The sequence below is a fragment of the Nannospalax galili genome, unplaced genomic scaffold (assembly GCF_000622305.1).
Source record: "Nannospalax galili isolate Female #2095 unplaced genomic scaffold, S.galili_v1.0 scaffold901, whole genome shotgun sequence".
NCBI classification, from domain to species: Eukaryota; Metazoa; Chordata; class Mammalia; order Rodentia; family Spalacidae; genus Nannospalax; species Nannospalax galili.
The window spans coordinates 110,192-137,174 of record NW_008344555.1 but is presented as its reverse complement, the minus strand read 5'-3'; the positions used below and the strand labels follow the sequence as shown (position 1 = coordinate 137,174).

General features: G+C 40.4%; 1 protein-coding gene across 2 annotated transcripts; it reads right to left on the bottom strand.

Moving 5' to 3' along the window:
• Window positions 1-915: 915 nt before the first annotated feature.
• Window positions 916-18,419, bottom strand: Znf449 (zinc finger protein 449). 2 transcript variants are annotated; one of them, XM_008840683.2, is made up of 5 exons: window positions 18,375-18,419; window positions 16,156-16,604; window positions 14,066-14,270; window positions 5,017-5,130; window positions 916-4,604 (listed from the first exon to the last, which is right to left on the bottom strand). In XM_008840683.2, the coding sequence occupies exons 2-5, from the start codon at window positions 16,507-16,509 to the stop codon at window positions 3,721-3,723; spliced, it is 1,557 nt and encodes a 518-aa protein (XP_008838905.1). In that variant the 5' UTR covers window positions 16,510-16,604; window positions 18,375-18,419; the 3' UTR covers window positions 916-3,720. The 2 variants fall into 2 exon arrangements, with proteins under 2 accessions (XP_008838905.1, XP_017655505.1); XM_017800016.2 differs by lacking the exon at window positions 18,375-18,419 and adding an exon at window positions 17,981-18,346.
• Window positions 18,420-26,983: the final 8,564 nt, after the last annotated feature.

The window sequence follows — 26,983 nt, the reverse complement described above, 5'->3', positions numbered from 1 at the left end:
GGCTTGGTGGGTAACTCCCTTTGCTAGGAGGATCAAGTTACAAAAAACACAAAGGGATTGCAGTGAGTTTGCTCTGCTCTCAGGTGAGGATGAGACCTTGAGAGCGAATGTTCTGAGCCTGCCTTGGAGAGTCCAGGCTACTCCTAGGTCCTTTTGCTTCCTGTTTACTGGTAGTGTTGATACTTACATAGCAATTCAAATAGCAAAATATCATTCATAGGGCATTTTTTTTGGTCTTTTTTTGAGACAGGGTCTCCCTGTAGCCCCAGCTGTCCTGGAACTCACTATGTAGACCAGGCTGGCTTTGAACTCACAGAGATCAGCCTGCCTCTGCCTCCTGAGTGCTGGGATTAAAGGTGTGCACCACCACACCCAGCCCAGGACACATTTTTTAAAGTCCTCTTACCCAGGAGAAGTCAAAAGTTCATATTGATAACATTATTAAAGCAACTGAGAGGCCAAGACTATGTTCTAAATTTATACCCTCAAATGGAACTCGTTTTTTATAGAGTTTTTAGGATACCTAACAAATTTTATCAAATACAAACTTTTAAAAAACAAAATGAGCTTTAAAAGAGTAGAAAGCTGGGCATGGTGGCGCACGCCTTTAATCCCAGCACTTGGGAGGCAGAGGCAGGCGGATCTTTGTGAGCTCGAGTCCAGCCTGGTCTATACAGTGAGTTCCAGGACAGCTGGGGCTACAGGGAGACCCTGTCTCAAAAAGACAAAAAAAGAGAAGTAGAATGAAACATATTTTCCAATTACAATCCAGCAAAACTGAAAGTTAAAAGGAAATGGCAATATTGGATAACTCTTAGACTAAAGGAGAATTATAATGAAAACAATTTTGAAATCAAGAAAATTATGTATAAACAGTATAGAATGTGATCAGAGCCATACTTAGGAGAAAATCCATAGTCTTAAATGTTTTTATTATTACAGTAAAAACAATGAAAATACAACATTCTGGATATTTATTAACGCTTATACTGTGTAGGGCCTGAACAAAATATATTTCATTTAATCTTCAGAGTACTTAAGTTGAGTACTGTTCATTACCCTTTATGATAGGAGGTAGGTCCTGTATATTCCCTAATTAGGCATATGCATGCAATGTTCTAACTATGTCATCTGTTTCCAAGAACTACTTCACATGTTTCTTGATTTAATGCCACAAATGTTTATTAATGGTTATTATATACAGGGCAGAGCAACAAAGAGGTAAATACAAGATGTTTTCTACCCTGTAAAGATCTAGTCATGATATAGAGGAGGGGAGAATGCAGTTCACACTATGATTGCAACTAACCCTACTAGCTAAAATCAACTGTATTAAAAGCTAAAAGTAATGCCTAGCCACAGCACTAGGATTGCAGTCAGAAAAGGGATTCCAAACCATGGTGAGCATGTAGAAGTCTACTATAGTGCTTGATGCCAGTGTTTAGGGAAATAGCTCAAAGCTATTCAAATAATTACTTTATGCAAGAGAAGCAGAAAGAGTATATATCTATCTATACATATATATTTCCACTTTATTAAAATAGTGTATAAATACAGAGCAGTTGGGCACATCCATTCTAAGGCACTGTTCTGGTTTGAATGCAATTCTACAAGAGAGAAAGAAAAGCCATTACAATCTGTACTTTTAATCTCTACATTCAGACTCCTCTGGTGTTTCACGTTTATTGTTACTGGGGTCTAATTTTAATCCCAGACTTTATAGCAGCATCATACAGGGACCTGGATGCCAAGAATTAAAGATACATCCTGGCTCTGGCACTTGATATGATTTGGCACTTAATTATAAACTCTCTTGTATTGTTCTCCATTTATTCCCAACTCTTGTTTAACCAGAGATATTAAAAAGTCTTTATGAGTGTTACACATGAATCACATTTTACTACTAGCTCCCATTAAGCCTAGAACAGTACAAGCTAGGCACATAGTACATACCTGCCAGATACTTAGATATCATTTCCAAGAACTTCAATGCAATAGAAGAGATATATGTTCCCTAGATCTAGTTTAAGGATGACTGGGTATCTTCATAAAGGGAATACACTTGAATGTCCCATTTCTTATATCTAATAACAAGGAATTAAGCTCAGTGAATATCTTCACATGCCAACAGCTTTAACTGATAATGAGACCTCCTCCCTAAGTATGGAATTTGAGTTGTTACTATGAATACATGAGAACACTTATATAAGTAGCAACTCTGTGTGTAGTGTGTGTGTGTGTGTGTGTGTGTGTGTGTGTGTGTGTGTGTGTGTGTGTGTGTGTGTGTGTGTGTGTGTAGGAGAGAAACAGACAGATGGAGACAGCTACAGAGAGGTTATAAGTAAAAATTTTAAAAATGTACAGAATCACTGGACAACTTACACATCATGTGAATTAGTAACCTTCACCCCCTAAATAGGTATGAGTGTGTGTGTGTGTGTGTGTGCGTGTGTGTGTGTGTGTAAGTAAAGTAAAATCCAAAGAATCTGAAAATCACTGGGCAACTCATAAATTACATGAATTAGTGATCTTCCCCTCTTGAAATTTTATGTGTGTATTATACAAAAGAGTAAAGAATTTTTTTCCTTGAAGCTGGAAATAACTAGGTTTGGAGCAACAGGACTACACTGATAATTGTACAGATACTTGTTTAAGGCAGTATGTCCCAAGTGATACACACAGAACACTAGTTCTGCAAGTTATTACTAAGCATAGATGAAAAAGGTTCTTGGGTCAAATAAATTTGGAAAACATTGAGACAAAAGAGGTGCCTCATCCTCCTTTACTAGACTAGGACCTTTCCAAGAGTCTCATATGCTGATAAGCATCCTGAATTTAGGAAGGGTAAACAGCTAGAAGCAATTATCAAAATTATTTGCAGTACATCTCACAGAACTAAGTATTCTATGACACTTACTTCAGAAGATACAGAATTAGAGAATGGATAAAACTTCAAAAGCATTGAAGAAATGACTGACTACCAAAGGAAAATGAAAATCCATGGATACTGGTTTAGTCCATCTAAATACAATTAGACTCTATTGGTACAATTTCAACTGTCAAGTTATTTATGCTAAGCCTAGCACACGATTAAGAAACATAATACTCCACTCTAATCACCATCACCACAGACTGCCAACGAAACAGACCAGCAAAGTTTGCGAAGTTCCAAAGTTAAAATCTTAACTTCTTTAAGCATCCACATTTGAATAGAAACAACCTTGTTCCTCCCAGGCAAATAGCATCTTCTTCATCATCATGCTCATCTTTATTGTTTGGCAAAATTCACTGCCTCATTTCTAGCTACTTGGGGCCCATCTAAATGCTTCTCTTACATAATCACCTTTAATAATCATACATCAGAACAAGTGTGGTACGCTATGATAGACAAGGTTATCCCTCCATCATACTGGTCCTACCTAGAAAGGACTGCCATCATTATTTAGATGCTGTGTACTTATGCTTCTCAAATGGTTGCCTTAGAACACATTATTTCCACTGTAATAAAAAAGACAGGATGAATTAAATTCAGGAAAAAGTTACAGGAAAAGGTAGAGACTCTACAACTCACATGCTTTGAAAGAATGGCCTGAAAAATAGCACCCCCAAAAGCTGTACATAAAGTTCAAACAAAGAAGTTCTTTCAAGATAAGCTGCTTCAGGCTCTAAGTTTTTCAAGCTAGTATTAATTTCTATAGGGCCTGATTCTCTTCACACTTCTTAAAGAAGTCCCCTAAAGTGAGTGACCTGGTGCATAATAAGGCATGCTCTCTGTCTGAAGCTTTTAGAACAATGACTGCACTTGTATGGCTTTTCCCCTGTATGAATTCTTAAATGAATTACAAGGCTTGGTCTCTGTCTAAAGCTCTTCCCACAGTAATTACATTTAAAAGGTCTCTCTTCTGTGTGTGTTCTCTGGTGCAAAGTAAGCGCTGTCAGTCGACTGAAACTTTTCCCGCAATTATGACATCTGTGAGGTTTTTCACCAGTATGAGTCTTCAGATGTCTTTTAAGACTTGATCCATGACAAAAACTTTTCCCACACTCAAGACACTTATATGTTTCTTCTTCAGAATGGGTTCTCTGGTGCCCAATTAGGTGTGATCGCCGAGTGAATCGCTTCTTACATACAGTACATTCATAGGGTCTCTCTCCTGTATGAAGTCGTTGGTGTCTATGAAGGTCTGAACTTCGAAGGAACCTTTTTCCACATTCAGGGCACTTGTGAGGTTCCTCTCCTGAATGAATTCTCTGGTGCCCGGTAAGTTGTGACTTCCGAGCAAAACATTTTCCACACTGAGGACATCGATGAGGTTTCTCCCCAGGACTCTTCTTCTTTGGAGGCTTAGGGTTGAGAGGTTCTTCCACGTTGGAGCTCTCAGGTGTCTCTCCTACAGTGGGGTTCGGAGGATCTACAAGTTTGGTTAAATCTGTCTGTAAATCCTCTGGGGGTGGTTCCCACTGATTTTCTAACTGGACATAGTCCTTTTGCAAAATGGGACCATGGAGAGCATTCCCTTCTAAAGTTACAATAAATGGATACATATTTTCCAGCTTTTTCTGTTTTGAAGCATCTTCATCATTTTCTATCCCGATCTCAAAACCTGAGAAGAAAGAAATGGCAGATATCATTGTATTGGAAGAAAAAAACAAGTGAAGAAAGATGAATTGTGAATACAGAAATCCCTATAGAATTCCAAACTTTTAAGAACATTTAAATTTTTTTTATTTTGTGTGAATGTTCTGCCTGAATGTATGTAACTGTGCAACACGCATGTGCATGCAACGCCCACAGAAGGCAGAAGAGGGCAACAAATTCCCTAGAACTGGGGTTAGAGATGGTTGTTAGCCACCAAGTGGGTTCTGGGAACCAAACCTGGGTCCTTTGCAAGAGTAACATGTGCTCTTAACTGCTGACCCATCTCTCCAGCCCTGAATTCCAAACTCTTTGCCCTGATTACTGATCATTTTCCCCCTTTTCTTTCTTCCTTAGTATATAAATAAGTAATTGCTTACCAATCTTGGAATCAAGTAATTGTTTCATTTCTTTCGGATCCTCTAATTCTTTTACCCATGACTCTTCTCTATGATCTAATTGAAAGTTCATGTCAAGCTTTGGCAACTGATATCCTGGTAATAGAAAACAAAGAGGGAAGCATGACAATTTGGTTCATCAAAGGCTTATTTCCCCCAGAATTTAGACCGATTTCTTGGATATGTGGCCTTTTAATACATATTTCTGCCTCAATTACTGTTATTTCATCTTCAGTCACTTATAAGAGCCTTTTATTTTGATAATTAATGTATTTATGTTAAATTTACAATGTGGAAAATATCTTCATAAAATGTCTGTATACTAAAATGGGGAAAGCCAGCTCCTGAGTGCTAAAGAAGAGAGGTGTAAAAGTAGGAGTTAGGAAATTGTTGGCTGGAGTAAGTTCATTTGGCATCTTCAAATAAACAGTTCAATTTCATCAAACTTATTAGGCAACCAGCAAAAGCAATTTTTACGTTTTTGTTTCAGCAGAAATCTAGAAGTGCCATATTTTGAAAATAAACCAAATAACTACCAGATAGTGTTTCTGTCAACGTAAGGACAACGACAGTTTCCACCACATGCTCTCCTGACAACCCTGCCTTCATTGATAGCCCCAGGGCCTGCCATCCTGTTTTCACTGCTTCTTCCTTTCCATTCTCATTTCAGCACACTGTACTGCTCTACATTGATATTTGGTCTGGAAATGGTCAAGTTGAGATAAAAAAAAAACTGGCTGAAGATTAAATATTAGTATTATTAAAATGGCACACACATGCTAACATTAATCCAGAGGAAAACTTGTATTTCAGAACAAGGTATGGAAATGGGTAGAAATTCCTTACTTTGTTTTATGAAAAAAGACCATATATTTCTCTTTTCCAGATTAAGAAGCAACAGATAAATCTCAAATGAAATACTGTTGAAATTCACTACTTTAGCTGAGTATGATGGTACATGCTATAATTCTAGACTGAGATAGGAAGACTGCAAGTCCCAGGCCTACTGTAGCAACTGCGTGAGTCTCTGTCTCAAAAACAAAAAGTACACTTCAAAATTCACTATTTCATATTTGTTTGGCTTTCAAAGGCAAGATTCAATGAAAGGATAATATATGAAACACATCAAACAAATCTCAAATTCACAGATACTTCTGTGAAGTATCAAAGTATAAAGCCTGAAACTTGGAAGAGATTTATAAGCTTAGATACAAAGATACTGAATCAGAGAGCACTCCATGATGGAATATTATACTCACTCAACAATCGCCAAGTTCTCTAGAGTTAAGATAGAAACGACTAGAAAATAACTAGCCTTTGAGGTAGTAGTTGGTGGTGGGGAGACATTGATGTTAGTTGTGAAGAGATGGGGACATGAGAAAACACGAAGACTTCTGGAGAAAAGAACAGAGGACAAGAAAGAATCGGCCTCTGCATGGTGATGGCACAGCAGAGGGTGGGGACTGAAGCCAAGAAAAGGATAAATTCAGAAAACAGTGTTCAGCAGCATGGTAAAGTATAAAGCCTACATTAGGACCATGGAATCTGCATTGAAAGCTGGCAACGGGGAAGTCTATTCAATCATATAATCATGCTGCACAGTTGGGAGCTATCATAAGGTCTCATCCCTACATTTTTGTTTCCAGAAACCCATAAACCAGTCCAGGAAAAGTTGGGAGTAGAAAGCCAATCTGGCTACTGGGAAATAATGGAATCAAATCTACTGAGCGCTTCATGCTATGATGCCTTTTCTCCCTACTCTAATAATACAGTGCTTGAAAATTTTAGCCAGAGCAACAAGGCAAGAGAAAGAAATAAAAGTGAAACAAACAAGAAAGGATGAAGGAAACTGGGCCTATTTGCAGATACATTCTTATATTTAAGACTTTTAAAGACAACACCAGAAGAATCTAAGATCTGGCACAATTTTAGCGAAGTGGCAGAATACAAAAATCAACACAAAAAATCAGTATTTATATAAATCAGTACTGAACCCGAGAAAGAAATCAGAAAACAGTCCCATCTAGAAGACTCTTTTAACAATACCTAGGAAAGGGGCTGGAGAAATGATTCAGCAACTAAGAGTGTATACTGCTCTTGCAGAGGACACAAGTTCAGCTCCCAGCACTCATCCTTTGTGGCTTACAACTGCCTAGAACTTCAGTTCCAGGGGATATGATGCTCTCTTCTGGCCTCTATAGGCACTGCACTCACGTATTCAAATCCCCAGACATTCAGACACACACAGCTATACATAATTAAGAATTTTAAAAAATCTTAAAAACACCTAGGAATAAATCTAATGAAGGAAATAAAAGACCACTATAATTAAAATTATAAAACACTTAAGAAACTGAAGTAAAGAAGATCCTAGAAGATTGAGGGACTTCCCATGTTCATATATTGGCAAAATTAAAATTGTGAGAATGGCCCTGTTACCCAAAGTGCTCTACTGATTAAATGTCCACTGATTAAACTAAATTTGAAATTCAAATTACATTCTTCACATAACCAGAAAAACAATCCTAAAATTCATATGTAAACACGAGCCATAGTGACAGTACTACATAGCACAGTACTACAAAAGCAGACATATACACTGATGAAATAAAATAGAGGACCCAAATAAAATACTATGCAATTCCAGCCATCTGATTCCTGACAAAGTTTCTAAAAGCATAGCTTGTAGCAAAGACAGCCTCTTCAACAAATGGTGCTGGGGAAATTGGTTATCTATATGTAAAAGATTAAAATTACATCCCTAGCTCTCATTCTGTTAAAAATGAATTAAAATGGATCAAAGACTATAATATAAAATCTGAACCTTTTAAACTACTAGAAGAAAATAGGGCAAATACTTCTAGATATGGGCATCAGCAAGGACTTTCTGTAAAGGACTATAATATCTTGGAAAATAATAGCAAGAATTGGCCAATGGGATTCTATCAGGGTAAATTTTTTTTCTCTCTATTCTCTAAGCTATTTCATTACTCTCTTAAATGTTCCCATTGAGGTGCATTGTTGGGTTTATAATACATTTGATGTAATAATATAATGCCACAAGAGGCAGAAAAACATGTAGACCACTATAGGACTAACATATATCTCAATGATATTTTTAGTATAACTCTGAACCTTATGATGATGAGTTAAAGCATAATTAGTAAAGTTTAGATCCTCTACTAAGGAAATAACTTTATAATGCATTAAAACATGTAAAATGTTACATTAGAAATATTTGTTTAGTGCAAATGAAATCAATAAGAGACAGAGGCACAAAAGAGTCATGAGACATATAAAAGACAGGAAGTAAAATGGAAAATATAATGCCAACTACATAAAAACAAGACTAACTATGAATGGATTTCAAAATTCAATGAAAAGCAAAGAAGTTCAGACTAGAGTTTTAATAAGACCTAAATATACAACAGCCTAAACGATACATACTTTGGTTTCAAGATACAATCAGACTGAAAGTAAAGTGATGGAAAAGGATATATCTTATAAATAATATCTATAAGACAGCTAGAAAAAATAGATAACAAAACAAAAATGTTACTATATAAAAAGGGGATCATTTTATAGTGAGTAAAAGATCAATCCTTTGGGAAGATACAGTAGTTACAAATATATATGCTGTTAGTAACAGAGTGCAAAAATACATTAAGTAAAACCTGAAAGAAATAGTACAAATAGGTAATTTTCAGTAACTCTTACATTAATAGATGAGAAATCCAAGCAGAATATTTATAATAGAAGATACAGAAAATACTACAAGCAGAACAGATATTCATAGAACACTCACCCACCAACAGCATAACACATTTTCTTTACAAGTACACAGAAAAATTTTGATAACAGACAAAATACCACAATATAGTACATATGTCCCCAAGTGCAAAAAGATCACAATTACAAAGTAGATTCTCCCCTGCAAAACAGACTGAAATAAAGTTGAAAACTTCATAAGTAAGTAGAAATGAAACAATACTCCTAAATCCAAATCATGAAAGAAAATTAGGAATATTTGAAACCAAATAAAAATGAGGACAGCGTAAACTAAACAATTAAGAAAACTAAACACTATAACTAGAAAGAAAGCATGTATTAGTGAGGATTTAATGAGAGAGAACCGTATTACTAAGAAAGTCATTGAACCAAAATTGGCTCTTAGATAACAGAGCTGACAAAGTTTTTTTTTTGCAAGATTAGCCATGAAGGGGCTGCAGAGGTGGTTCACCAGTTAAGATCACTGGCTGCTCTTACAGACAACCTGAGTTCAATTCTTAGCACCCACATGACACATGGCGGCTAACTGTAACTCCATGTCCAGGGAATGATGCCTTCTTCTGGCATCTGTGGGCATTGCATGCACATTGCACCTATATACAAATAAGGAAAACTTAAGTTAGCCATAAAAAGAAAATAGAAGGGTTGGGGATTTAGCTCAGTGGTAGAGCCTTGCCTAGCAAGCACGAGGCCCTGGGTTCAGTCCTCAGCTCTGGAAAAAAAAAAAGAAAGAAAGAAAATAGAAAATGTAAATTACTTCAATCAGAATTTAAAGAGGGGACATTACCATCAATCTTTTTAAAAAATTTATTATCTTTATTTTTATGTGTATGAGTGTATTATCTGCATGTATGTAAGTGCACCCATGTCCTGCAATGCCTGCAGATGTCAGAAGAGAGTGTTGAATTCCCCTGGAACTGGAGTTATAGATGGTTGTTGGCCACCATGTAGGTGCTGGGATTCGAACCTGGGTCCTTTACAAGAGCAGTCAGTGCTCTTAACTACTGAGCCATATCTCCAGCCCCATATTACCATCAATCTTTCAGAAAAAAAGTATTATAAAGGACAACTGTAAACAAATATATGAAAATAAATAGATATATGAATGAAATATACAAATTCCTATAAATACATATAATAGCCAACCTGGCACAGGAGGAAGTACAAAATTTGAATAGACCTGATAAAGAGTATTAATTAGTAATCAATATATTTCATGTCAAGAAAAGGTCAAGCTCAAATGGCTTTTGTAGTGAAAACAGAATACAATATTTTCTTTAAATTTTTTGATTTATTTTTATTTTACATGTATGAGTGTTTTGCCTGCATTTATGTAAGTGTGCCCAGGCATACAGTACCTTTGGAAGTCAGAAGAGGGTGTTGGATCCCTTGGAACTGGAGCTATGGATGACTATTAGCCACCATGTGGGTGCTGAGCACCAACCCTTGGTCCTCTGTAAGAGCAGCCAGTGCTCTTAACTGCTGAGCCATCTCCTCTCCAGCCCCAGAATATGATACTTTCTAACTTACTTTGCCATGAGGAAAGATACAGTGATGGAATAAAATTGGGAGTCCAGAAATAAGCCTTTACATTTATGGTCAATTGTTTTTATTTTAGTTTATTTTTTTATAATGTCAAGAAAATTCAATGAGGAAAGGAAAATCTCTTCAAAAAATTTTGTTAGGACTACATGCCAAAGAATGTTGGTTCCTTATGTCATACAACATATGAAAAATTCTTTAAAATATAAGAGATAAATTCACAAAAGGAAGGAAACATAAGTATAATGTTTCATGAGTTATTAAATATGACATTGAAAGTACAAATAACAACAACAAAAATAGCGATCCTGGGGAATTGGCTCAATGGATAAGAGTACTTGCTACTCTTAGGCCAGGTGCGGTGGTGGTACATGCCTTTAGTCCCAGCACTCAGGAGGCAGAGGTAGGCGGATCTCTGTGAGTTTCAGGCCAGCTGGGGCTATAGGGAGACCCTATCTCAAAAAAACCAAAAAAAAAAAAAAAGATAAGATTATTTGCTACTCTTTCAGAGGACCCACATGGTGGCCCACATTGGCTTTCAAATGGTACACCAGCCTTGCTCTCCTGGGATAAATACCAGTTGATTATAATATATAATCCTTGCTATATACTTCAGAATTCAGTTTATGAGTATTTTTAAAAGATTTTTACATCTATGTTCATAATAAGTATTGATCTATTGCTTCTTTTTATTGCATTGGCTTTACATAGTTTGGCTATCAACTTACAGACTGAGTCAGAAGTCTTTCCTCCTATTATTTGGAAGTTTTTGTGTAGGATTTTTTTAAGGATTTATTTATTTTTTGTTTTATGTGTATGAGTGTTTTTCCTGCATGGATGTATGTGAACCACATGCGTGCCTGGGGCCTGTGGAGGCCAGAGAAGGGTTTCAGATCCCCTGGATAAATACAAGAAAGCATAGGGTTGTCTTAAAATATGCCCTCAAATTATCTGGAATTCTTCCCTTCAGCATGTAGGATTTTCTTTTCCCTCTCTTACATGTAGCTTAGATTTAGCAGCTTTGTTCAGATGAGGATAATATTGAAGAAGTGATGGTGTGTGGCTGGGTTACCAACAACACTGTGGCGCATGCCTGGCTTTCTCTTGGATCATCTGCTCTGAGGGAAGCCTGCTGTTGTCATGGAGACACGTACATGGAGAAAGTCCCTTAGCAAGAAATTGTAGCTTCCTGCCAGCCTTCAGAAAGACTGAGCCAGAAACACCCTGTAAACTACTTGGAAATCCCTGGCTCTCAGAAATTGTAAAACAATAAATGATTTCTCCTTTTTTTCATTTTCTCCTTAAGTTTAGAGGTGATTTATTGCAGTGAAATTCAGTGCAAATATAATATTGTGGAATATGATACAAAAGAAAAAAAGTGGAGTGCTTCAGTGATGAAAGTTCTAATCCTAAACTTCACTTCATAAAGATTACATCACAAAGGCTACACTGCACTATGAAAAATTACATAATTGGGAGTTAGATGTTACTTATAGTATAATATTTCATATAATAGAATATTCTGAAGAAATTTAAAAGTTACATGAATCTTCTGGGCCAGTGAGATAGCCTGCCAGGTAAAAGCACTTGCCCCCAAGCCTGAAGAGCTGAGTTGGATCCTAGGAACTCACATGGTGGATGGAAAGAACGGACTCCACCAAACTGTGTACTGACCTACCTACACACGCGCCGGCGCGCGCGCACACACACACACACACACACACACACACACACACACACACAAACTGGGGTCCTCTGCTCCTGTGGGCCTCTCACAGTGCAGGCTCTGGTGTTCTCTCTGCCGTAGAGCTTTTGCACATGGTGCCTGTTGTTTGTTCTACTCAGAGTCCTCTCCCCTCCTCACTTGCAACATTGGCTCAGCAGGCCACTCCTGGGCTTTTCTATAGGTGCTTACCCTAAACCCCTTCCTCCAGAAGTCAGTTTCTCTTAACTAGTGGTAAGGTAGCCCTCTATGTGCTCCACTGTTATCCTATGCCCTCCAACATACCTTCCACATCACATATGGAACATGTAATACTATGGACAGATTTCAACTATCTATCAGACTTTGAGTTCCAGGATAGCTAGGGCTGCTTTTACGATTTGTGGACTACCAAATCTCCAGGGTCCATCCTGGGACCTGGCACTTCATTGGTGCTCATGCTTGTTGGTTGAATTAATAAGTATGAAGTCGTGAAAAGACTCTGGGCCTAGGCTCTGTGCTAGTGATTCCTGCATCGTGCATTTCTATTTTGTTACTTGGACTGTTCTCACTGATTTCCATTTTGTTGGTCTCTTTTGTTGTCTTGGTATTGTATAGTTTTACTTGCCTTTCTCTACTGGCCTAGCTCCTTCTAGAACTCACCCTGTCCCACTAGAGCCAGTGGACCTCAAAGTTGAGTGTACACAGTACTGATCTGGACAATGTTAAATGTGCACCCAGGATTGTGTTGATGCAGGAGGCCTCCTAAACCACATTCTGAAAAATACATTTCTAGTTTGGGTTTTCATGAAATCAACATTTCCTTCCACCCCCTATACCTGCCTGAATTATTTAAAAATATTTTTGGATTGATTCTTATTTTATGTGTAGGAGTGTTTTGCCTGCATGTACGTAAATACACTTGCATCATGCAATGCCCAAGGACCCCCTAGAACTGGAGTTATTTGACAGTTGTTAGTCACCATGTGGGTGCTGGGAACTGAATCCAGGTGCTCTGCAAGATTAGCCAGTGATCCTAACTGCTGAGCCCCATGATTGAATCTTTTTTTTAATATTTTACTTATTATTTTTATTTTATGTGTGAGTGTATTGCCTGCATGTATGAGTGCACCTGTGTTGTGCAATGCAGCAGAGGTCAGAAGAGGGCTTCAGATTCCCCTGGAACTAGAATTAAGGACGGTTCGTAGCCGCCATGTGGGTGCTGGGAATTGAACCCGTCCTCTGCAAGAACAGTCAGTGCTCTTAACCACTGAGCCATCTCTCCAGCCCCTGAATCTTTTTTAAAGGTCTAAAGAGCACATGTTACAAAGTATTCTTCTTGGATGGGACTTTTATGTCATAAAAGCAACTGTGGCTTTTTGTAATCTACATCACAGATCATGTGGCTAAAAAAAAAAGATGGACAACTATGTCCTCACCAGGGCACCCAAACTCCCATGAGAAGTTTTCCCAAGTAAGCTTGGTGAAAAGCCCCTTGAGCAAGGCCATCACCTTAACCAGATCCTAAGGACATTCTTTCTATTGAAAGCACATTCCCTATTGTTCCCAGAAAGTGATTTCCTCTTCCTCTTCCTCTCAGTCCTCTACTTCTTTATCTCAGTGGTCCATAGCCACTGTACCCCTCAGAGCTCTCAAGCTCTCAAACAGAAAGAAAGAACTAAAAGAAAACCTTAGCCAAAGAACTACTAGCAGTCAATCACTGCTGGATGAGGGAGAGTTGATATTTTTTAAGGGAATGACCCTAGATAGGCTGACCAGGCTCCAGTGGATGATCTCACACTGAGGGACATTTGGGTACACAAACATGACTAGATAGGCCTTATCATATATGACAGAATGCATGAAATCTGGAGGACAGGCTATGGAGGGGAGTGTAGACAGGGGAGATGGGGTCTAAATACGATTAAGATGTATTATATGACATGTACAAAAATTCAATAAAAATATGCATTTGAAAAAAGAAAACCCTTGCCTTACCAGGGTCTAAAAAGGACTGGCATTCACCACTGGCACTGTAGTTCAGATCCTGTGGCCCCGCTTGTGGAATCCAGGCCTCTGGTACTGGGGGATCCTGGACAGGTTCCATCACCTGGAGTTCAGGTGTATCCAGATGCAGGTTTGGTGGCATTGGTACTGTTCCAACTGGTGCCAATTCTTCCAAGAGCATGTCATCCACATCAATCTGTGGGAAAGGCCAAAACCCATCACTCCAGGTAAAGTCTACACTCCACTGAAAGTAGTTTTAGCTCCAAGTCAGCTATTCCTCACCAACAGTACTATGAGCCACACACATAGCTTTAAATTTTCTAGTGGTTACAGGAAGCAATGCAGAAAAGAAACAACTGTGTTGAGCTCTAATAGGATGTTGTACTTATTCCAAAATACCTAAACTATCAAGATTATAACGTGATCAATACAAATAATTACTGGTGAGCCATTCCACTTACTGTTCCCTTCACACAAGTCTTCTGCAGGTAATGTGCATTTCACGCTCACAGCTTACACCCAGGTGTACTGGCCACATTTCAAGTGCTCAAGTGCCAGGAGTGACGTGCAACTCCTGTAGTGTAGAGGGCATGCCTAGACACCACCCGCCTCCGTGAAAACCAAAATTGTCAACAAAACCCAGAAAGATAGAGAAATTAAGGGAAACTGCTCACCCATGCTACCCCAGGGAGGCAGGAAACTTTTGACAGACTCCTATGCAAACTACCACCTTCCCAGAAGCTCTGGCAGAGCAGCCTCCATCGCAAGCCCCAGAGACAGTAAATCTAAGGTGGAAGCTCTTATGGTTTCCTTCCTGGGACACTGCCGTGTGCTCAGCCATGCCCTCCCTGAACAAAGGCTTCCAGAGGTAGTTCTAAACAGAAGACAATACCATCACCCAATGAGGTCTTTCGGATACGCTCGAAGGTGGTGCTAACTGGAATTTCATGCGCCAGCAATGGGAGCATCACTCACAATCCAGAGTTCTCCAAGATTCTCCCAAAAAGAGAACTACCCCTTCAAATATTTGTGCAGGTGAAAAGAATCTAACAAGAACCATATCCTGTTGATCAGGTAGAAACAATATAATTTTGCGGACTTCAGCACTTTTGCACAAATCAGAGGAAAACCATACTATTTATTCAGGTTTACTATGACTTTTTTTTGTCACTTTGGGAAATCACATCGCCAGGGGCAACACTGTTCACAGTACTGCAGCCTTGGGCAGAATCCCTGACTGTCCTATCAAGGTAACTGAAAACAGAGGTGCAGGTCTGCAGAGATGGCTGCTCTTGCAGAGAACCTGGGTTCAGTCACCCACAAGGGAGCTAACAAACATCTGTTAACTCCAGTTCCAGGGGATCTGGGGCCTATTTCTGGCCTCTGTCAGCATTGCACACATGTGATGCACCTACATACATGCAGTAGGTGCATCACACACACAATTTTTTTTAAAAAAGAAAATAAGCAGAGATGCAGGCATGTGGCCACTTCATGATGCCTTCTTGTACAGTGAAGCACAAACATATTGTAGGAACGCATATTAGCATATAGTAAACTACACTGCTTCCTTTATATCTGTTCTAGACTCCAGTTGACCCAGTTTCAGCCAGCTCATTCTAGAAAGAGCCAAACAGTAAGAATTTTAGACTGTGTGGGCCTAATTTACACTGCCATCTCCTTTTTCTTTAAAACAAAATTCATTAACAAAGTAAAAACCACTACAAACTCTGAGATCTCAATCAATCATACTGTGATAAGATTTGGCTAGCAGGCCGTAGAGTAATGCACTGATAATTTTGATTGCTATTTCTAGGTAAGTTAGGCTGTCTATAAATTTCATTTATTGATAACATGTGGAACATTCTCATATGTGTGTTGAGATGGGATAGAGTCAGACACAGCGAGGAATCTCAGACCCCTATGCTGATTCCAGCAAAAGAGAAAACTGAAAAAAAAAAACCCTCTGGAGAAATCTCTGGGATGTGGAATCACACAGTCAAAATGTTGGTTGTAGACCCAGCTGCCTGGGTATGTTGTTTTTTTCTCAAGAACAAAGATGCCACATTTTTTTTTCTCACCTGAGGTTCTGGTATTTCAAGCTCTCTCTGTAAATCTTCAATCAGAGACACAACTCTTTCTCTATTGTCTGGGCAGTGTTCCCTCACCCAGGTCTCTATCTCTGTGGGAAGAATAGTTAGGAACTGCTCCAGCACCAACAACTCCAGGATTTGTTCCTTTGACCGCATCTTTGGCTTCAGCCACTGACAGCACAGCTCCCAGAGTTTGTTGAATGCTTCATGAGGCCCAGCTGCTTCTGTGTACTGGAATTGCCTGAAACGTTGTCTGAAGACTTCACAGTCAGTGTCATACTCTTGCAGCACAGAGCCCTGATTCAAGGAGGCCTGGATTGCACAACCCAGAGCCACAGCCATCACCTCTTCCAGAAGTTTACAGTTTATCTGGAGTCTGTGTCTCAGATTCCAGATTTTTTTTCTCCCTCTGTAATAATTCCGGGAACCACCTAAAGCTGAAGACAAGAAAACATGAAAAAGAGAAACAGCAATGGTTATAAGATGGCAAACTAACTGCCTTTTATTTAGATTCCCCCAACCCACAAAGACCTAATGGAGCATTTCTCAATCTTTCTGGGGATTTGGAGAATCAAAGCTGGGGACTCACTTCCAAAAAAACAATATACATACACAATCAGTTATACATACATTTCAAATGTTTACATTTCAGACTTCATTCACATATCCTCTAGAATGTGCTGTCCAAGTGACAGTCAATAGCACCGAATGACAATTTACACTTTAAAATTCAGTTGAGTTTCTTACGTATGCTAGTTAAATGTAAAGCCCTCAATAAGTAGCCGTACCAAACATTCTTTTCTAATCTATGATGGCAAAGGTTAGAAATCTGCCTTTTCTTTTTTTCTTTTTTTTGTCTTTCTCTCTCTCTTTTTTCTTTTTTTTTTTTGAGACAGGGTCTCACTGTAGTCCCAGCTGCCCTAGAACTCACTATGCAGACTAGGCTAGCCTCAGTTTCACAGAGATTCATCTGCATCTGCTTCTTCTCGAGTGCTGGGATAAAGGTGTGTTCCACCACGCCAGGCAGAATTCTACCTTTGTAGAAGCTCCCATAGATATGCTGCCATTTACCACATTCTCAGTCAAATTCTGGGTCTGTTTTGTTTTCCGCTCTATGGAGATTTCAAAAGAAATGTAGGAGAAATAATGCAGTATTTTTGAGATAATTAAAATGACAAGATATTTTTGGTGACATCTCTGAAGTTACAGAGGTGGTCACATAAGGGCTCTACAGTTATCTGGACCTGTACTTGTGTATTGACTATGGATCCTCTCCCTGAATTTGCTAAGGCAGTTCCTATACCTGTCTGCTCTAAGATTCGTTTCCTGATAGTAGCCTGCACTTTTGTGGCAGATGGATTTCGGCATGATAACTTGCTGTGTAAACCTCGCATCCAACTGTCTTGCAACATGCACATAATGATACCATTAACTCCGTAAAACATCGTTCAGGGACCTAATGGCACAGAAACTGAATAGTGGTGTGCCTGGCACAAAGGAAGGACTCAACTGAAGTTTATTACTGGTCAAGACTCCTTCCTAGGAAGCTTCTAGTTTCCTGAGCCCAGGCATGTAACCGTTGCTGGAGGGCATCCAAGGATCTGCAGTCTTTTGGCTGTGGACCCACTCCTTAATCTCCTCCAGCTTCACAGCTGGCTAGCCCTCCCCTGGCTGACCCCAAACCTTCCACCACGTCTACCAGGCCAGTGACCCGCTAAGTTTCCTTTCCAGGGCCCTACCCAATTAAAAGTTCACTTCATCAGGGTAAGGTGTTTTTTCCCCCCAAACCTCCCTGCACGGAACCCACACTCACAGGGCCTATGAGTAAAGCGATACGAGAAATCGGGGCACTTGAGGAAACGGCAGGCTTGACATGTCCCTGGAAAGTCTAAATGCTGATCTAAAATCTGATGCCAGCATTAGGGACCAGGTCCGCGAGAGCTAGTGGATGACGAGGTTGACCGCCCAGAGGAGCACTCCCAGCCCTGGAGGACTCCCAGGAAGGCCTGGCCGGGTCGCACGGAGTGGCGGCAGGGTCCCTGAACCAACAGGGGCCCGCCGCCCCTCGTTGATCCCGGGCCCGGCGCCCGGGGCACATCTGAAACCTGCCAGTTCGTGTGGCCCCAGCCAGCGAAAAGAGCCCCGTTCCCCGCGCCCGCGCCCGTGCCCCAGGGACAGCCACGCCCTCTGGCCGCTCCGGGACTCACCGCCTCAGCGCCCACGGCTCTCCCAAGCTCACCGGCAACTGCTCAGGGCGCAGGCGCACAGCCGAGCTGAGAACTACGTCTCCCGACAGGCCTCTCGTTCCCGCCTCTCAGGGCCAGCAAGGATGCTGACGTGGGATGGCTGGGACTCTCCCAGGCTTCCACCTAGCTTCGAGCAGCTTTGGAAGCGCTCCTATTTCCGGTTTTATAGCCTCTTGGTCCTAGGGGATTGGGTGGGATAAGTCTGAACCCTGGGTCGTGAGCTGAGCAAGGGCATCTTCCACCCAGCGGGTTGGAGAACCTTCTTTAAATCGGCAATGACACACTCAGTGATTCTCAAGCTTGAGTGGGGAATTTTGGGGGAAAGCTTTTTAAAGTTTCAAATTTCTGGACCCCACCCCACCCCCTGATGTTCTGGATAGCGCAAGAGCACGGAGCTTAGGGGATTCGCATTTAAATGTTTTTCTGAGGATGCCAACTCTGGTAGTCTGCCTGTGTGTCACAGTAGCCTGGGGTAGGCTTTGTAGTTTTTTCTCTTTAAGACCTGAGCTTCCATCTAGGGACCCCTCCCTCTCCACCGTCAACCCCCACCAGTGGTCTTTGGGGGTTTTAGGATTTAGCCCTCTGGCACTGCCTCAAGTCTTCCAATTGGTCCCTTGCTGTTCCCGCCCCTGGAAGCAAATTTTCCCTTCTCGTTGGTCAATGATTTCGTGGCGAAATCTGATCCAATAGCCACTAGATACAATGATGCTAATTGGAAAACAGTTCTCATCTTGGTGCCAAGCTGGCACTTTTGGTCTGTGGGTGCCAGTGTTTTAGTGCCAGCAACTAGGATTTAGCCTCTGCGTGGGTTCATGCCAGAGAGGAAAAAAAAGCCGCTTGCGCTTGTACCTCTGAGGATCTGGTAGAAATGAGACAGACGAGGGAGGAGCCGGGTTGTTGGCAGGCACTGAAGACAGCTCTGCCCAAGCCAAAGTTCTCATCTGCTGAGGTTTGGAGCCGCGGACTCCAAGTCTTGAGAAACCATCTTTTATGTCACCCGTGCCCCCAGTCAGCTTTGACATCAAGAGTAGCTATTCTCGAGGTTGGAGAGATGGCTCAGTGGGTAGAAGCACTGGCTGCTCTTCTAGAGGAACTGGGTTCAGTTTCCAGCACTCACATGGAGGCTAACAACCATCCATAACTGCAATTCTAGGGGACCTGACACCCTATTCTGGCTGCAGTTCTAGGGGATCTGACACCATATTCTGAGGCCTCTACGGGTTTGCACTAATTTGGTGCACTTACGTATATGCAGGCAAAACACTCATAAAATAAATTAATTAAAGCAAAAATATTAGCTGATCTTGACCCAAGGTGGTCTGGTAGTCTGACAGTGCCCACGGGACTGAGAAGCAAATGGAAAGGGTCATAGTAAAAACTGCAGGAGTTTCTGTTCACAGAGGCATGACCTTTCTGTTTCTTGCCTTAATTCCTCATTCAGATTTTTCTTTTCCTTTTCCGTGGTGCTGGGAATTGAATCTAGGGCCTCATGCATGCTAGTCAAGCACTCTACCACTGAATTATATTCTCAACCCCTTTTCTTTTTTTTTCAATAAAATGTTTTTATTTATTCTTTGAAATTTTCAGTTATAAAACGTATTTGGATCATATCTATCCACTATTTATAATTAGCATATGCTAATTATACAAAGTAAAGTTTTCCTTATGACATTTCCATGAATTCATTTCCATGAATGTAATGCACATTAGATCATATTTACCCCTTCTTCCCTCCTCCTTCTTCACCCCTAATAATCCCCTTTTTACATTCATGTTCCTTTAATTTTTCCCTAGATGCCATATGAGAGAAAAACACGACAATTTGGGAGAATGGCTTATTTTATTTAACATGATGATCTTAATTCCATTCTTTTTATGGTTTCTTTTTTGTTTGGTTGTTTATAGGTGACAGGGTCTCACTATTCAGCTGGACTTAGACTTGCTATGTAGTTCAGGCTATCCTTGAATTCAAGCTCCTCCTGTCTCAGCCAACCAATTTCTGAGATTACAAGTGTGTACCACCACACCTAGTTCCTAATTTCATTTTTATGGCTGAATAAAACTCCACTGTGCATATGTACCACATTTTCTTTATCTACCCATCTGATGTCCATTCACATTTTCTTGATTACCCTTATCACTAGCTGCAGTGTTTTATGGCCTAGTCTACAAGATTCCTTCTCCAGATTCCACCACAAACCCCAAGTCTAGTGAATAGTATACTATTGCCTTTGACTTCTATAGGGAGATATGTTGCTTCAGATGAAGTCAGCTATGCTCTTAAATCAAAAGGTGCTTGCAAACTCTGTCTACTGCCTAATATCCATGTGATGTTGCAGACGTTACTATTTCTCCATGAATCTCACTTTCCCCATAGGTGATCACCTTCAGTGATGAAATTCCCCGAATCTTATGGGGTTGTTTTGAGGGATAAAGGGATGTGCATTTTAATCACCCTGCTGGTAGTGCATAAACTGTCAGTTGCTAAAGTCAAGATCAGCAGGCTGTTCTCTGCAGAGCAGGGTTTCCATTAATTGTGAATTTGGAAAATAGTTTGCAATGAGACTTTGAGGTCACTGTACCCAGGGCACCCAAATTAGCTTACGTGATAGTGAGGAGCAGGAAACATGGGGAAGGTGAGAAAGAGAAAGGGCTTGCCTCCATTGGAAGAAGGTAGAAGGAAGAGACAAAGATATAAGCAGACATGGGCTCCCTCCCCACCACAAATCCTGCATGTAGCGTCACATTTGCACAATCCTATGTGTGGACATGGCATAAAAAAATCTTTGAGTTTTATCTCTTTCTCTTCCTGGGGCCAGAGGGTCAGATTAATTCTGTTGAAAATTTGCTGCCAGTTTCCTGTAAAGAGGTCTCTTTGTGCTAGACCATGTAGTGATGGTGAATGAGGTTAGGCTGCTACTGAAATTACAAACTGTGGGCTAAGAACAGAAATGCTTTTGCAATAGCCTTTACCCCAGGAAGCAGTGTGATGGTCACCTAGTTCCCAGCATGATCTAATAGCTACTGAGAGAAGCTCAGCAGTATCTAGTAGTTAATCCTTCTTATTCACTAGGTCCAATCAGCATATCATCAATGTAAGAGACTAAAATATCTTATGGGAGATAAAGGCAATGAAAAATTTTGTTGACCTCCAAGGCTCAGGAGCCATTGCTGAAGAGGAGGCAGTAAGAGCATAAGGCCAGAGGTCAGTTAGGGAGGACTGAGACAAAGCAGTATATTCTGGCTATGACAGGACCATTACACTTATAAACTCACAGCAGTTGTGGTTGCTTGCATAAGACCTGCACAAGATCAAGCCAGTCAAAATTCCAGCATGGATGAGGAGGGAATCATGAACTCCCATCCCTAGCTGAGGAGCTATTGACAGTTGAGGACTGATGGGGGAATAAGAGTCAGTTTTATTTAATAGGGCCTCTGGTAAGACAACCATGTTCCAGTGGATGACGCCACATGCATGAGTATATGGCCAGCACACATTAGACTCGGTGGGTTATGAAAAAAAATAAAAAGAGAGGGGCTGGAGAAGTTGCTCAGGGGTTAAGAGCACTTGCTGTCCTTCCAAAGGACCCAGGATCAATTCCCAGCAACCACATGGCAGCTCTCTTGTCCCCTTTCAGCCTTTGTGAGCACTGTACACATACCAGTACATACACAAGCAATCCAAACACTTGTATAAATAAAACCAAATAAATCTTAAAAAAAATAAGACTGGAGAGCTAGCTCAGTGGTTAAGAGGACTGGCTGCTTTTGCAGACGACCTGGGTTAAGTTCCCAGCACCCACACGGCAGCTCACAACCATCCTAACTTCAGTTCTAGGGGATTTGATGCCCTCTTCTGACCTCCACAGGCATTGCACAATGTGAGTACACTTACATACATGCAAGTAATATACTCATACCCTTAAAAAAATAATAATAAGTAAAATATTTTTAAAACAACAATAAAATACAATAAAAAGAAAACATGAAGTTGGGAAGGAGATCAGGTGTTGAGGGATACGTCTGGAAGGAATTTGTAGAGGAGTGAGAGTGAATTTGATCAAAATACATTGCATGCATGTGCAAAGTTTTCAATGAATTAATAAAAATATTAAAAAAATATTTTGTGCCAGGCATGCTTTTAATCCCAGCACTTGGGAGGCAGAGGTAGACAGATTTCAGTGAGATTGAGACCAACCTGGTTTACATAGCAAGTTCCAGCCCAGCTGTGACTACACAGATACCCTGTCTCTGAAAAAAAAAAATAAAACAGGGCCTGGCATGGTTGCGTACACCTTTAATCTCAGCATTTGGGAGGCAGAGGCAGGCAGATCTTTGTGAGTTCGAGGCCAGCCTGGTCTACATAGTGAGTTCCAGGACAGTTGGGGCTACAAGGAGACCCTGTCTCAAAAAAGAAAAGAAAAAATAAATAAAAAATAAAACAAAAAATTGTGAAGTAATTATGACACAGCTGAAAGTTGTCCTACTTTGTGGTAGGGCAGTGAGTATATATTTCTATTCTTGCCATCTGAAAGCAAGCTGCTACTGGTAGTGCTTACTAACAAGTATTGAGAAGATACTTACTAGATCAATATCTTCATAGTAAGTTCTAGGGGATATCTTAATTTGCTAATCAATGAAACCACTTCTGGAACAGCACCTACTACCGGAGTTGCCACCTGGTTAAATTTATAATAATCCGAAACCATCTTCTAGAATCCACCTGTCTTCTACACATGCCAAGGAAGCATGTTGAATGGTGAGGTGTCAGGAATCATGCTTCTGCATGTGTAAAATGCTGGATGTGCCAATCTCTGTAGTTCTTCAAGGAATTGATACTACTATTGGTCTACTATTTTACTAGAGAAAGGCAATTCTACTGGCTTCCTCTTCAGTTTTTGCATTGTAAGACGTGGGAATTCTGCCAAATGCTGAGTAGATCTATTCTAATTACACATTTGGGAACTGGGGAAATAACTATAGAATGGATTTGGAGATATGTTGGACCCATTGTGGGAATAGCCCTGAGCTAAAACTTCATTAATCACCTGATCTTCATAGCATTCTACTCTGACTGGTAGATCACAGTGATGCTTTAGGTCTCCTAAAACTAGGGAGCAGAAAGGATTCTGTTGACTTCTGTATGGAGAATGTTTGTAATTTGGGGAGCTTCTGGAGGCTTCATGTCACTATCTGGATAGGGGAACATTTCTTAAGCCTGGCATTTGTAACCTGATTCATTGTGTTGTACTTCCCAATGAGAAGATGTCTATGGTTGGGGAGCTCAGTCTTGGACCCAAAGTTCAAGAAAGGGTTCGTGTGCCAGGCAGTTTGTTGTAGTGTGATCTCTATTTTTCGTGCTTCCAGTCACAACGTGTTTCTGTAAAGTCAAAAGAAGTATTAAACCTGGACCTGGTAGAAAGAGTCCTTTCTATGTAGGGGAAGGGCTAGCTGAATGAACAGAAGTTGGTAGAGTACTTATCTAGCACGTGGAAAACCCTGGGATTAGATCTCCAGAACAAGAAACAGAAGAACGGGGAGGAAGAAAAGGAGAAAGGGAAGTCTGCTGGAAGTTTTTTGACCGTAACTCCATCATTTTGGAAATTTATTGTTTATTATTTTATATATATGAATGTTTTGCCTACATGTACGTTAGTGCACCTGTGTGTGCAATGCCTGCAGAGGCCAGAAAAGGGCATTGGATCCCCTGGAGTTGGAGTTACCAATGGCTGCTAGCCACCATGGGAACTGAACCCAAGTCCTCTGCAAGAGCAGCCAATGCTCTTAACTACTAAGCCATCTCTCCAGCCCTATTTTGAATAATTTGTTGCTTCAATTGCCTTCATTTTTTAGCCAATTTAGTTCTGAGAATGAGAAACTGTGTCTCAGGGAATAATACTGTGTTGTAATTATCCATGGGATGTCAGAAATTAGGAATCCTATTCTTCCTATGTTCTTTGTCACCTTCTGTGCTACCTGGTCCAGTATTCCTGTCTTTCCTCTTGGGGGAATAATGGAAAAGAAGGGATTAGCAGAGGCTCCAGGTAATATGGAAATTTCCATGGTCTCCCCACCTCCTTTGTTTCCCCTGAGTGCTCCACTTATAAGGCCTGTCCTCCTTTCACTCACATGTCTCCTCTGCCTTCATTTGTCTTCTCCACACCTCACTTGTAAGACTGCTACCCTTCTACCTCTGCAATGTGATTTAATCACCTCATTTTCCACTTAAAGTTATAATTTTTATTTTATGTGTATGAGTGTGTTGCCTGCATGTGTGTAGCTGCAGCTGCGTCATGCGATGCCTGTGGGGGGGTGGTCAGAAGAAGAAGTTGTTGGATGCCCCCTGGAACTGGAGTTATGGGTGGTTGTTAGCCACCATGTGGGTGCTGGGAACAAAAACAGGGTCCTCTGCAAGGTGCTCTTAACCTCTGAGTCATCTCTCCAGCCCATTAATTTTCCATAGAAGTCTTCTTGGATCTTCTCTTTCAGTTACTTGAGAGCTTAGCAAATGTACCATTGTCTCTCTCTAAAGAGGAGTGACATCGAGATCCTAACAATAGGACTCTCCCAAAGGACACAAACATTTTAGTGGAAGACTTCATTTTCCAAGGATAAAATTTGCGCCATTTATTGTGAGTATCTTGTACTTTACACACTCACTCATCTCCTTGTGAAAAGCTCTTAGACTGATCACGAAACCTCCACATGGGCATGCCTTGATCCAGTGTCCCATTGGCTAGGATCAGTTGCTGTCTGTCACGTGGCAGAGTAACCTCAGACTCAAGTCCCAGCTGCCAGAGTTTAGAGAAGGTAGGCTGAACTTTGTGGACTTCCTAAGGCAGAACAAAAAGAATCCAGTGACACCTGCCTACACACACACACACACACACACACACACACACACACACACACACTCACACACACACACAATCACGGTACTGAAGAATGTGCCTGCTCTGAGGTTTAGGTTCCTTACAAGCCACTTGTTCTGAATCCTCTTGTACTTTCTATTCTCCATTAGCATCCTTTAGCTCTTCCTGAAAGAAAGTTCAGAGACACTGATCGACATCCCAGAATTTAGCTTTCTTAGACCTTATAAGTTCAGAAAGAAGGAACACTGTGCTCACTGAATTATCACAGTATCTCCACTTGTAAGTTTAGAAATTGGAAATTGAGAATTTATCCCAGCTAGAGAACTGTCTAAATTCTTTGACTTAATGAACTAATATGCTGACATTTTTAAATGATGTCCATAAAATAGAATCAATGGCTAATCACTAGATTGTAATGTGGTATATTTGGGTGTTCCTTTTTCCATTTGTTTCACTTTCTCATATCCAAAAATCCTCATGAGAAATAGTTTGGGAAACAAACATAAAAGAAGAAGACATGTATGTTATGATTACTATGTGGAAACACACATGGAAATAGAGTAACACTTCATTCGGTTTTCAATGTGTCAAGTACATGAAATGAATTAAAATTATAAAAACATTTACACTAATTATGGATTTTTCCCTCTTTATTGTGATCCTTTCCATGTTTTCTATATCATTTTTCAATTTCTAAGGTGCTCCAAATTGAACACAGCTTTTTTTGTGATTCCTATATTTGGAAAGAAGCTTGGAGTACAATTTTGTCATGCTGGGCTTGTGTTTAATTCTGTTTTGTAGAAATAGAGCAAGGATTTTATTGTTAATCTGTTCAGCACAGCAGAACAACATATATTTTGATATCTTTTACATCATTTTTCTTCAAACCCAAAATCTTTTGGATAAGGAGGGGATATAATACCGGTTCCCTAGGAAGGAGTGGGGTTCTCGAGCTGTGCAAGAAGTAAAATAGGGCCCATTATGCTTTACTAGTCAGGCGGCTGTGCACCGCCCAACTCCAGAGTGCATTGCGTGAGAATGGATCCACTTTGATGGCAGAGTGCACAATTTCTATGGCTGAATACAGCAGTCCTGGAGAGAGGCTTGGAAAGGATGGAGAAAGCATTGGGAGAGAAAGCATGAAGAGCTGAATATCCCAGAGCTGAATAACACCTGGCTAACATTTCGGCTAGAGCTTGACCTGGGAGACCTATGTTGCTCAACAGAACTAGAAAATAAGACGTTAGAAATGGCCCATCATTAAGGAAAGAGCGATCTCTTTGTTTTTCTTTATTTGCAACATAGGTGAGTTTCAGCTTCAGGCCCCAAGAATGATTCCATAGAAATATTGAGAAGATTGGTCAATGAGGCAAAGGCTAGACTTGGCAGTGAGAGGCTTGAGATGTAAAATTCTCATTGTAAGCCAAAACAACAACTATTGATACCAACATCAGATGTTGATACTTGCCAAGGGCCAGGAATGATCTATTTTGTCCATTAGAAATTCAGTGAGAAATGGCAAACATCTAAAGACCCAGAGAGATGAGCAAGTGAAGGTGGCAAGTCTGTATTATTTGCTATATTCATCAGCAGTTAAATAATTTGGGTGGGGGAGGATGAGGAGAAAGAGGAGAGAGAGTCAGAAGAGGAAGAAGGAAAAAGTATGGATTGGGTAGGGTAAGAAGATGAGAAAGAAGG

Excerpts from the sequence above, each read along its gene's own strand:
- Znf449 (XM_008840683.2), bottom strand. The coding sequence starts at position 16,509 with ATGGCTGTGGCTCTGGGTTGTGCAATCCAGGCCTCCTTGAATCAGGGC. Across the intron at positions 5,131-14,065 it reads CCAGTCCTTTTTAGACCCTG|GATATCAGTTGCCAAAGCTT; the intron begins GTAAGGCAAGGG and ends TTCTATTACCAG. Across the intron at positions 4,605-5,016 it reads ATTACTTGATTCCAAGATTG|GTTTTGAGATCGGGATAGAA; the intron begins GTAAGCAATTAC and ends CTTTCTTCTCAG.